Raw genomic sequence first — 12,480 nt, 5'->3', positions numbered from 1 at the left:
CTCTTTGAAGCTGCACTAAAAAAAAACATTTGGACCTTCAACCCCTTGAACCCCAGTGTAGTCCACTATATGGAGAAAAATCCTGGAATGTTTTCCTCAAAAACCTTCATTTCTTTTCAGCTGAAGAAAGAAAAACATGAAAGACATGAACATGGGGGTGAGTAAATTATCAGGAAATTTTCATTCAGAAGTGAACTAAGCTCATTTAATTGGTGTTGATAAACAGATTGAGAGTGTTTATTGGGTACAAATATGTAAATATATTTCTGTGTTTATGCTTTCAACTGTTTTTCTGGCCATTATTAAAATTTGTAAGAATTTACATTGCATTATTTTCTGTATTTGTAGATATGTTCATATATTGTAATGAAGAAGCAGAATAATGATAGGCTTAGAAATGTAGAAACTTAGAAACATCAGTAGCTTTACAATAGACATACTGATATAAATGCTTAGATGTGCCAGTATAAAGACAAATTCAGTAACTAATATATTTTTTGATTTTGGAAGATCAGCTCCTCCCACAGCAATCACATCATCAGTGAAGCTCCTCCCACAGCAAGCGCATCATCAGTGAAGCTCCTCCCACATCCGTTCTCCAATAAATACGGGAATATTCCCATCAGACGAGCATCAGAGCATCAGGAGGAGCTGAAATCTCCAAAGACTGAGTTTATTAAAGAGGACAGTGAGAACATGAGTGATCCAGAACCCTGCAGAATGAAACACACTGAAGATACTGAAGAACAAAGAGGTTGGTGTTTATTCTTCATTCATGATGCTGAACAACATTCATGTTAGAAAGATTCAAGATTTAGATGAATAGACATGTTATTTTTATCAATAAACTCAAGTAAATGAACTTTCCACAATAGCTGGCCCTGTAAGCATAATTAAAAAAAAAAAACTAATAGAAACCCTGATAAAGTTGTATTTCTCATGAATTATTGAAGTTTTTCATAGTTATTTAGATTATTCTTCTTACAGTAACTTTGATAAGAGGGCTGAGGAATGTGATCAAAACTGTACAGTTTGCAGTGTTGGGGAGTAGTTAACTACATGTAGCGGCGCTACCAGTTTAACTACATTTTCAGTAGCTTGTATGTAGTTCGGCTACTTTTAAAACAGTGTAGCTTTTCCAGTAGTTAACTACATTTTCCAGCAAGTATCGGTGTAGCGCGACCAAAAGCTACAAGCTACATTCCGTTTTGCATTCTGACAACGAGCCTGCGATGCATTGAAGCAGCACAGCGTCTTCAGATCACGAACTAAAATCATGCATTACCGCCATCTATTGTTATATCACATATGCGGCTTTACTGTTCACCAGCAGAAAAGATCGTCTGGTGATTAAAGGACAGGAGTGAGTTTCACACTGCAATCGATTACTAAAGGTTACGCTTAATTTATAAACAAATGATTTAAACACTGTCTGTGTCTAAGACTTCAAGCACATACAGGTGAATAATAGCCTTTTAAATTGACTGACCTGCTTTATTGCAGTCTATATCAAATGTATGCGAACTATTTTATTACAGTGGTGACCCGTCTAATCTGTCCCGTCATAATTCTATAATGAACCTAAGATCACTAACACGGTGTTTTGATTCATTGCATTGGCAAAGCATTTGCCAATTGAACAGAAAACAAAATCGCAATGTAGCTTAGAACGCTTATCACACGGCAAGGCTGATCTAATAAAATCGGTTGCTCGGATATGAGAACATTCACGCGAAAAGCGCATGATTCGCGTCTCAAAGCTTTATCACTGCATGTGCTGTGAGTTTAACATGCATTTTTATGTGTATCCAATTTAAGTTCCGGTTCGGTTTAAGTGCAGGTCCGGTTCCAGAATCAAATCATTGAGGGTGCTTCTGAAATAAATGAGGGTGCTATAGTAAAGTGCAGATGTAATGTGTAAACAGCGGCTCCACCATTATAAGAATAGCAATGCATAGTGAGACATTTAAGATTTTAAGTCATTTTACAAATAATTGGAATAGAATTTCAAAAATATTGATACAAAAATTCTAATATTTTTCTAGTCTGCATTTACATTTCTTATTATTATTCTTATTATTGCATATTTTTGTCCCATGTTATGGTTATGGTAACAATTCTGAGCATGAATCCTGCATTTATATGTACAAATCACTTCTGAAACTGCAGAGTGCAATTGGTGGTCGGTCCTCTCATAGCATGAAAAACAAAACTTATATTAAAATTCTGAATGTATTATATATAAAGCGGGCAAAGAGAGTCAGGTGTGAGATATAGGCTACATTTAAGTATTGCATCTTTTGATATAGTTTACAAAATAAAACAGTACGCTTTCAAATCATAATTGCAGTGCATTGCTTTGTTTTAAACCCCAAACATCTTACTTAAACATTCTTAATGATAACAGTTATCCAGTTATTTGTAATAAGTTGTGTCATTTAAAAAAAAAATAAAAAAATAAAAGTAGTTTCAATGTAGCTAGCTACTTATTGATAGTAACTTGTAGTGTAGCTAACTACTTTTTCAAAAGGGTAGCTTGACTGTAGTTTAACTACTTTAATTTATGAGTAGCTTGTCAAACTACAGTTTCAGAGTAGCTTCCCCAATACTGACAGTTTGTGTAAAAACTGAGACAATGGATTGAGATTATTTTCTTCTCCCATCATGCTTTAGAAAGAGCCCAGATGATGTCACTTCCTCTGAAATGCTGTTTTTAAAGTGAGGAAATTATATCATAAGTAACAGGGTTGAGTGAAACATGTAGGACACAGATAATGCAAATTAAAATTGTTGATTTAATTTCATTTTATTTGACAGTATTGTATATTATGATGTTGATATCGCTTTAGATAATTGTGTCATTGATCAAATTTATTTAAGAGCTCTCACTACAGAAACAAGGGGTTTATGGAAAAGTTCATGGAAAGTTTTAGGGATGTATAATTAATTTATAAACGGGCATCAGAGTGATCATATTATTTGATAGCAGTTGTGTACTTTCTTAGATCAGGGTTCACTTTTGTGTCCTTTCATTTCATATGTCTCTCTTTGAAATGTTTTGGGGATTTTTTTCTTTCATTTCAGATCTGATGGAAGAGAGCGAGGAGATTGAAGAACTGAGTGAAGTGGAGGAGGAACATCATGACAAACCTGGAGAAAAACCTTTGAGTCGCTCAAAGACTAAAAAGACATTTTTAAAGAAAAGAAGAGCCAAGAAATCTACAACCTGCACTCAGTGTGGAAAGAGTTTCTCAACCAAACATCATTTTGAATGTCACATGAGGATCCACACTGGAGAGAAGCCGTTCACCTGTGATCAGTGTGGGATGAGCTTCACATACAAACAGAGTCTTGAGATTCACATGAGGATCCACACTGGAGAGAAGCCGTTCACATGTGATCAGTGTGGGAAAACATTTCTTAGGTCATCAAGTCTGAAGGCACACTTGACAGTTCATACGAAGGAGAAGCCACATTCATGTTCTGTGTGTGGAAAGAGTTTTTCACAGCTGCAAAGTTTACAAACACATGAGAAAATACACACTGGTTTGAGAGAGTTCATGTGCTTTGAGTGTGAGAAGACTTTTTTTACAGCTGAACATTTAAAACTGCACCAGAGAATTCACACTGGAGAAAAACCTTACATGTGTTCACACTGTGACAAGAGATTCAGTCAGTTAACAAATCTGAAAACTCATGAGAGGATCCACACTGGAGAAAAACCGTACATGTGTTCATTCTGTGACAAGAGATTCAGGGATTCATCAAATCTGAAAACACATGAGAGGATCCACAGCAGAGAGAAACCTTACAAGTGTTCATTCTGTGACAAGAGATTCAGACGGTCATCAGATCTGAAAAGACATGAGATGATCCACACGGGAGAAAAACATTACAAGTGTTCACACTGTGACAAGAGATTCACTCGGTCAGCACATCTGAAAACACATGAGATGATCCACACGGGAGAAAAACCTTACAAGTGTTCATACTGTGACAAGAGATTCAGTCGGTCATCACATCTAAAATCACATGAGAGGATCCACAGCAGAGAGAAGCTGCACACGTGTGATCAGTGTGGAAAAAGTTTCTCTATTAAAAGTCACCTGAAGATACACAAGAAGATCCATACAGTGAAGAAACCACATCACCACAGAGATCACAGTAAGTAATTCATCAAGCAACAAAATCTCTTCTGTGGAAGTTATTCACAGTCAAATCACCCTGTAGCTCAAGACTGGTGGCCAACTGAAGCTAAGTACTGTTGAGTCTGGTTAGGACTGGATGCAGGGCCGGCACGTGCCTATAGGGCGGCAGCACAGTGAGGGCGGAAAAAAGGAGAAGCATTTAGGGAAGGGATTTAGTTTACAACATACAGCAGCCTGTTGGTTATCGGAGCAATCGTGTATATACATGTAATACACATGTGGGTGGGGCTCAGAACCCGCCATGGCCACCCACAGCCCCTAACCCGCCACGGCCGCCTGAGACTCTTGACCCGCTGTGACGGGCCTTCCCGGACTCCGTTTCCCAGAATCCTCCCTGCTCCATCACCTGATTGCACATCCCTCGTCAGCTTTCCCGCCAGCTCTTTATTCCCTGCACCTTTGTGTTGTCATTAGCACTCCCTTTAATTTGGATTCACTCCTTGTCCATTGTTATTGTTAGTTTAAACGTGTATTGGTTGTATGTCAGCTCCTTGGTTCAGTAAAATACCCTGTTTTGTAGAAGTCTGTGTATTGCCTCATCTCTACTACATCAGCACAATAACAAACAACACTAGATCTAAAATGTATTGTTCGCTGCAAACATGATGATCTTAAAGGTTCCATTCTTCGTGATCCCATGTTTCAAACTTTAGTTAGTGTGTAATGTTGTTGTTAGAGTATAAATAAAATCTGTAAAATGTTAAAGCTCAAAGTTCAATACCAAGCGAGATATTTTATTTAACAGAAGTCGCCTACATCGAACGGCCAGTTTGGACTACATCCCTCTACTTCCTTCTTTAATGACGTCACTAAAACAGTTTTTTGACTAACCTCCGCCCACAGGAATACACAAGAGTTGCGTTTGTAGAGTGTGTTTGTCGCCATGTCGTCGAAACGCTGTTATTTTCATCCCGCAGTCCAATCACCGGGTCTGATTCCGGCTCAAATTGATAGGGTAAAATTAAAGACATGTTTACAATAACACTGAGCGCATGCATCTCCACGTTATGGTAAGAGGCGTGACCTTTCCGGGCAAGATGCACTAAACTGCTGTCGAATCACAACACAGGAACCGCTGGCACAATCAGAACTCGTTACGTATTTCTGAAGGAGGGACTTCATAGAACAAGGAAGTCATCAGCCCGTTTTTATGACAGTGGAAACAGCGGTATACAGATAAGTAAATTATGTGAAAAATACTGTGTTTTTTTACACGCGAAACATGAACACGTTATATTGCACACTATAAACACAATCAAAGCTTCAAAAAACCATGAAAAACGGGACCTTTAAATTTATTAATTATTAATTTACTATTAATAAATGTGTACAGTTGCATAAAATGGAAAAACTCAATAAAGTAGGCTAACTACGTTACCTGAGATGGATGAATGGTTGGATTCCACAACTGGTAAAATTGATTGAAGTTGATGGGATTAAAATGACTATTGAACTCATCATGATCTTGACTTTGAGCTTCACTTTTCATTTCACGTTTGTCTCTTATTTGAAATCTCACTTGATTTTCTTTTAGACCTAATGGATGTGAACAAGAAAGGAAAAACAGAAGCCAAAACATCTGCACAGCAAAATCCCCAGAGTTAAATCAACTCTGCTCAGATTACATATGGTCCCTCTCTATATAGTGTTAAAGTAAAGTAACACTGAAGCAGAGTTAAAGTTAATGAGATAATTAAGTGATTAATTTATGATTGAGCATTAGTGATGAACACATGCTGTTAACAAGTAGAATCACTGAAAAGAAACACAATAACTACAAACTTCTAGCCACAGCCTTAGATGAAATCAACTGAAGATAAGACATTAAATCTCTCAAGATCTGATTAAACAACTCCAAAAACAGCATTATCTCATTAACTTTAACATTAACCTTTAGCTTCAGGGTTATTTTAACTCTATGTAGAGAGGGACCATATGTTCTCTGAGCAGAGTGGATTTAACTCTAGGGATTTTGCTGTGTGTCACCTGCCCTCATTGTAAAAAAGCTTCACATGTAAATAAATGTTGAAGATTCACATGAGAGTTCATACTGGGAAGAAGCGGATCTGGCTTTTGCTCTGAAATCACATCTGCCTTCTCATTTTAAAGAAAGACCATTTAACTGTGATCAGTGCGTTGAACAGTTTCATTGAGCATCAGTCCTAGAGAAACACCTGAAGATTCACACAAATATTTATAAAATTACAGAAAACATTCATCCAGGAACACTCATGTACAAAACACAAATAAAGTTAGTACTGATAAAAATAAATAAAAATAAGTACTGATTTACCACAAGCTATGACTGACTGGTTAACTTGCAGTGTTTCATGTAGCCTAAATAGATGACTGTACTTATTATTTAATGCTATTCATCGTTAATCCTTGTTGATAACATGATAAACGTAAATATTGTGATTTGCAGTGTCAACTTTTGAAGAAGAATATGAAACGTTACTGCGTATCTCCATAGAGATCCATTCATGTACATTTGCATCACTTGATCATGCCCTTTACTGGTGACGAAACATAAGATCACTCATCATGAAGCTTTTATTCAGGATTACAGTGAATGGCTAAAACATTGTTACTCACAAGTGTGTTGAGACAGCGGCTGTTTTCCTCACTGCCTGCTCTGACAAAAATAAAATTCATCCACACTCTCTTATGTGTTAGGATCACAAGGAAGGCCTATTTTCCACATTTTTGAGCAAAATCCTTTGTCTACATCTGTCTCTCTCTCTCTAGTATTTTCCAGTGGTGAGCAGTGACTTTTTTAACCCGGTATGTTGCCACTGGTTGTTTTGCAACTCCGTCGGTTGAAGAGACCGCACTAATGCAATATTTATCCCCTGGAACACGATTTGTACTGGGATACCCCACGGAACACGATTGAGCTAATTTTAGACTTTTTTTTGAGAGGCAATTGTGTGGATTTTCTGGTTAAAGACCTCGTTTGTATCGTTCTTTTGCGCATGCAGGTCAGTTCAGAACCGTGATCTGTTCACACTGGAAATCTGATATTGGCCACATTTAAAACAACAATGTGAACAGCTGTACAAACAAATAAGATCTGAGCAAAAATCGGAAGGATTAAGGCTAGCATGTGAATGTAGCCGAAATCAGGGACAACAAATGAGAAACACCATTGCCTTAACCTTACAGACATAGAAAAGTGGAACAACGAATGACATACAGATTTGAGCAGGAACATTTGTGCAAGGCAGGAGACACTGTGTGTATAAAATAAATAAAAACAAGAACAAACCACTGGCAGAATGTTGTCCCATTCTTGTCTAATACAGGCTTCTAGTTGCTCAACTGTCTTAGGTCTTCTTTGTCGCATCTTCCTCTTTGAAAGATCTGGACTGCAGGCTGGCCATTTCAGTACCCGGATCCTTCTTCTACGCAGCCATGATGTTGTAATTGATGCAGTATGTGGTCTGGCATTGTCGTGTTGGAAAATGCAAGGTCTTCCCTGAAAGAGACGACATCTGAATGGGAGCATATGTTGTTCTAGAACTTGGATATACCTTTCAGCATCGATGGTGCCTTTCCAGATGTGTAAGCTGCCCATGCCACACGCACCCATGCAACCCCATATCATCAGAGATGCAGGCTTCTGAACTGAGCGCTGATAACAACTTGGGTTGTCTTTGTCCTCTTTAGTCCGGATGACATGGCGTCCCAGTTTTCCAAAAATAACTTCAAATTTTGATTCGTCTGACCACAGAACAGTTTTCCACTTTGCCACAGTCTATTTTATATGAGCCTTGGCCCAGAGAAAATGCCTGCGCTTCTGGATCATGTTTAGATATGGCTTCTTTTTTGACCTATAGAGTTTTAGCCGGCAACAGCGAATGGAACGGTGGATTGTGTTCACCGGCAATGTTTTATGGAAGTATTCCTGAGCCCATGTTGTGATTTCCATTACAGTAGCATTCCTGTATGTGATGTAGTGCCGTCTAAGGGCCCGAAGATAACGGGCATCAAGTATGGTTTTCCGGCCTTGACCCTTACGCACAGAGATTGTTCCAGATTCTCTGAATCTTTGGATGATATTATGCACTGTAGATGATAATAACTTCAAACTCTTTGCAATTTTTCTCTGAGAAACTCCTTTCTGATATTGCTCCACTATTTTTCGCCGCAGCATTGGGGGAATTGGTGATCCTCTGCCATCTTGACTTCTGAGAGACACTGCCACTCTGACAGGCTCTTTTTATACCCAATCATGTTGCCAATTGACATAAGTTGCAAATTGGTCCTCCAGCTGTTCCTTATATGTATATTTAACTTTTCCGGCCTCTTACTGCTGCCTGTCCCAACTTTTTTGGAATGTATAGCTCTCATGAAATCCAAAATGAGCCAATATTTGGCATGACATTTCAAAATGTCTCACTTTCAACATTTGATATGTAATCTATATTCTATTGTGAATAAAATATAAGTTTATGAGATTTGTAAATTATTGCATTCCTTTTTTATTCACAATTTGTACAGTGTCCCAACTTTTTTGGAATAGGGTTTGTATTTTCTAGTGTTCGAAAAGGAAATTAAATGCTTTAACATATGTTGAAGAAGCCATAAAAATAATTTAACAGAAAAATAAATGTTGATTTAATAACTTAAAAATATATATATTGAAGCGGCAGTGGATTCCAGAATCCACCCCTTCAGAATGACATCATTTTCATGTTGGGGTGAACTATATCTTTAATCAATTTCACAAATTGACTGAACTATATGTTCTACAGAAGTGCACATTACCCATTCACAACTGTCTTTTCATGACAGTTAATATCCCTCTAATGCAGAGGCTATTTTGATTGGTATATGGGACATTCTAACTTGAAGTCCAAAGGTGTACATTTACAATTACATTCAGTCATTTAGCAGACAATTTTCTCCAAAGCAACTTACACATGAGAATAGTAGAATCAATCAAATCAACATGAGTACAGCAGTATGTAAGTGCTGTGTGAAGTCACAGTTTTGTCAGTAAAGTGCTCATAGCAAGGAATTTTTTAATACATAAATAGATGGAGAAAGAGAATAGAAGTAAAAAAAAAGAAGATTAAGATCGATAAAAAGTGCTACTAGTACTGGGTCAAGTGTTGATGAAAAAGATATGTCTTTAGCAAGTTTTTTTTTTGAAAATGGCTAAAGTCTCAGCTGCTCAGATAGAGTGTGCCAGGTCATTCCACCAGCCAGGAACAGACACAGAGAAGGTCGGTGAGAATGATTTTGTGCCCCTTTGTGATGGCACCACAAGGTGCTGTTCACTTGCAGAACGCAAGTTTCTGGAGGGCGCATAAGTCTGAAGGAGTGAGTTAAGATATGGTGGTGCAGAGCCAGTGGTTATTCTGTAGGCAAACATCAGAGCCTTGAATTGGATGCGAGCAGCTATTGGCAGCCAATGCAGACTGATGAGGAGAGGTGTGACATGCGCTCTCTTCGGTTCGTTAAAGACCAGTCTTGCTGCAGCATTCTGGATCAGTTGTAGAGGCTTGACAGTGCATGCTGGAAGGCCAGCCAAGAGAGCATTACAATAGTCCAGTCTGGATAGAACAAGAGCTTTGACAAGAATTTGTGTGGAATGCTCCGATAGGAAGGGTCTAATCTTCCTGATGTTGTACAAGGCAAATCTGCAGGACCGGGCCGTTGTAGCAACATGATCTGTGAAGTTTAAACAATTGTCCATCACCACTCCAAGGTTCCTGGGTGTCCTGGAAGCAGTAATGGTTGATGACCCAAGTTGAATTGAAAGGTTATGATTAAATGTTTGGTTGGCACCGACCACAAGCAGTTCCGTTTTTGCAAGGTTGAGTTAAAGGTGGTGGTCCTTCATCCAGGCAGAAATGGCTGTCAGACAGGCTGCGAAAACTGCAGAACCACCAGTGTTTCATTTTTTACTTGGTTTAGTGTCTGATTTTGTGTCATAACACACAAGATATTTAAAGTTAAAAGAGGAACAAAATTAAGACTAAGTCTTTTGCATGCTTACCTATGTACCTCCTAAAAACATGTAAGGCTGAGACTCAAATCTCTGTCATTATAAACTGACCCTAAAAGTGGAACTTTGAGCATTTCAGAAGATTACATTTGGAGTCTAAGGAATAAGAAATGTATCTGGAAATCTGCTCTAGAGCAGTGGTTCCCAACCTTTTTTATGCCAAGGCCCACCTCCTCTCTCTTAATCAACATGGCATGGCCCACCTGCACATCAATAATTGCAGAATTGAGCATGCTTAATAAACAACTGCTGTATGTCACTGTAATCGTCTTTACCTTCACTACTATCGTCATCCATCAAAACCTGACCCATATCTGTGTTACTCTCGGTTTCCAGGTTAATTTTGTAGTAACCATAGAAACACCAAAGACGCTTTAATATGTGAAGTTCCTAAACATAATTTAGGGAGGAGCAAGCCCATCTAATCATCCAATCAACAGCCAGAGTATATAAGCAGCTGCTTACCTCTCGTCAGTCTCAGTTGTTCCAGCATCCCTCCACCTCCCCAAACTCCACCTTCATCTCAGGTACCTTGCCCCATGTAATCATATCCTATATTTATTCACTGTGGGGGGTATATCAGAGCTCGAGTTGAAGATGCTTCATCGAGCCCCTCCTCAGTGGACAGCAAGCCAAATTAGCTAACCTAATACCCTAAAGATTATATGGGCAAACGAACTCATTAAATTACATGTTTTATAATAAAAGGGAACAACTGTTTGTTTACATTTATAAACTAAGCATTGTTATATGCATCCCATTCTTAATCTGTAGGGTTTATTATGGAGTTGGCCCACCCTTTGCAGTTATAACATCCCCAACTCTTCTGGGAACATTTAGGAGTGTGTTTATGGCAATTTTTGACCATTCATCTAGAAGCACATTTGTGAGGTCAGGCAGTGATGTTGGCGAGAAGAACTGGCTCACAGTCTCTGCTCTAATTCATCCCAAAGGTGTTCTATTGGGTTGAGGTCAGGACTCTGTGCAGGCCAGTCAAGTTCCTCCACACCAAACTCGCTCATCCATAGTCTTTATGGACCTTGCTTTGTGCACTGGTGCGTAGTCATGTTGAAACAGGAAGGGGCCATCCCCAAACTGTTCCCACAAATTTGGGAGCATGAAATTGTCCAAAGTGTCTCAGTATGCTGAAGCATTAAGAGTTCCTTTCACTGGAACTAAAGGTCAAGCCCAACCCCTGAAAAACAACTCCACACCATAATCCCCCCTTCACCATTACACTTGGCACAATGCAGTCAGGCAAGTACCGTTCTCCTGGCAACCACCAAACCCAAACCCAGAGAGCGTGATTGGTCACTCCAGAGAACACGTCTCCACTGCTCTAGAGTCCAGTGGTGGCGTGCTTTACACCACTGCATCTGACACTTGGTGATGTAAGGCTTGGATGCAGAAGCTCGGCCATGGAAACCCATTACATGAAGCTCTCTACACACTGTTCTTGAGCTAATCTGAAGGACACACAAAGTTTGGAGGTCTATAGCTATTGAATCTGCACTATTGTCACTTCCCTGAAATATGACCCATAGGAGTGTTTACTAAAGTGGCGCCCCATTGACAACAGGACACTTTCATTTAAATGCATTGTTACCTTTTATCTGCATTTGGGTTTTGCATAGGTCAAATGGCAGAGAATTGCGATATATAACAATATGCAATCATGTGATCATTTATTTTGTAAAAACTGCGTTTAAAGTTCATAGTAATTGTTCTGAAGCCTTATGGTGTGAATGAACACTAAACTGACTAGAACAAACTGTGAAATGTATATAGGATACTGGAAATCAAGAGCAAAACTGCTAATAATGTAGACAGACAGCAATCTCATACAATGTCAGTCATGTGTGCAGTAAAATATGATTTATTAGGCATTTAAAAGCGCTATTGAGAAAATTAAAAAATTAAAAAGCTCAAAAAGCAATCATAATAGGCTACTTCATTGCTTTCAGAGCTAAAAATATTCCTGATTCAAGCAGAAAATACAAATGAATGATAACTACTAATTTCTTTCATAAAAGAGAACTGAGTGACACAAATTCATTAAGAAAATGAACACAAACTCCTGAAGATGAACTTTGGATGATGTTTGTTTGTCAAATCACTCATTGACACAACCTCTTTGTTCTTCAGGATCGTGATGTTTCATCTGCAGGTTCTGCATCACTGGATCTCTCTGTCCTCTCCTTCCAGATGATTTCTGATGGTTCTGACAAAAACAAACAGTTTCATTTCCAACAGACA

At 38.6% G+C, this 12,480-nt stretch overlaps 2 protein-coding genes across 2 annotated transcripts in view; one reads left to right on the top strand and one right to left on the bottom strand.

Moving 5' to 3' along the window:
* The first annotated feature begins 417 nt into the window (after positions 1-417).
* Positions 418-4,724, top strand: LOC125280747 (zinc finger protein 239-like). The gene is made up of 2 exons (XM_048211498.1): positions 418-754; positions 3,085-4,724. The coding sequence occupies exons 1-2, from the start codon at positions 697-699 to the stop codon at positions 4,170-4,172; spliced, it is 1,146 nt and encodes a 381-aa protein (XP_048067455.1). The 5' UTR covers positions 418-696; the 3' UTR covers positions 4,173-4,724.
* A 7,353-nt stretch (positions 4,725-12,077) lies between these two features.
* Positions 12,078-12,480, bottom strand: part of LOC125280668 (gastrula zinc finger protein XlCGF57.1-like) — a 36,844-nt gene continuing 36,441 nt past the window's right edge. The window contains exon 4 of the mRNA XM_048211387.1: positions 12,078-12,445. Coding sequence (XP_048067344.1) covers positions 12,400-12,445 — 46 coding nt within the window. The 3' untranslated portion in view covers positions 12,078-12,399. The remainder of the gene's footprint in view (positions 12,446-12,480) is intronic.

This window comes from Megalobrama amblycephala, linkage group LG1, assembly GCF_018812025.1.
Source record: "Megalobrama amblycephala isolate DHTTF-2021 linkage group LG1, ASM1881202v1, whole genome shotgun sequence".
Classification (NCBI taxonomy): Eukaryota; Metazoa; Chordata; class Actinopteri; order Cypriniformes; family Xenocyprididae; genus Megalobrama; species Megalobrama amblycephala.
Note: the sequence above shows the minus strand (reverse complement) of the source record. Positions and strands in the feature narration are given on the sequence as shown.

Bases quoted from the DNA above. Each gene is read 5' to 3' on its own strand.
- LOC125280747 (XM_048211498.1), top strand. From the start codon at position 697: ATGAGTGATCCAGAACCCTGCAGAATGAAACACACTGAAGATACTGAA. The intron at 755-3,084 runs GTTGGTGTTTAT...CTTTCATTTCAG, and splicing joins AGATACTGAAGAACAAAGAG to ATCTGATGGAAGAGAGCGAG.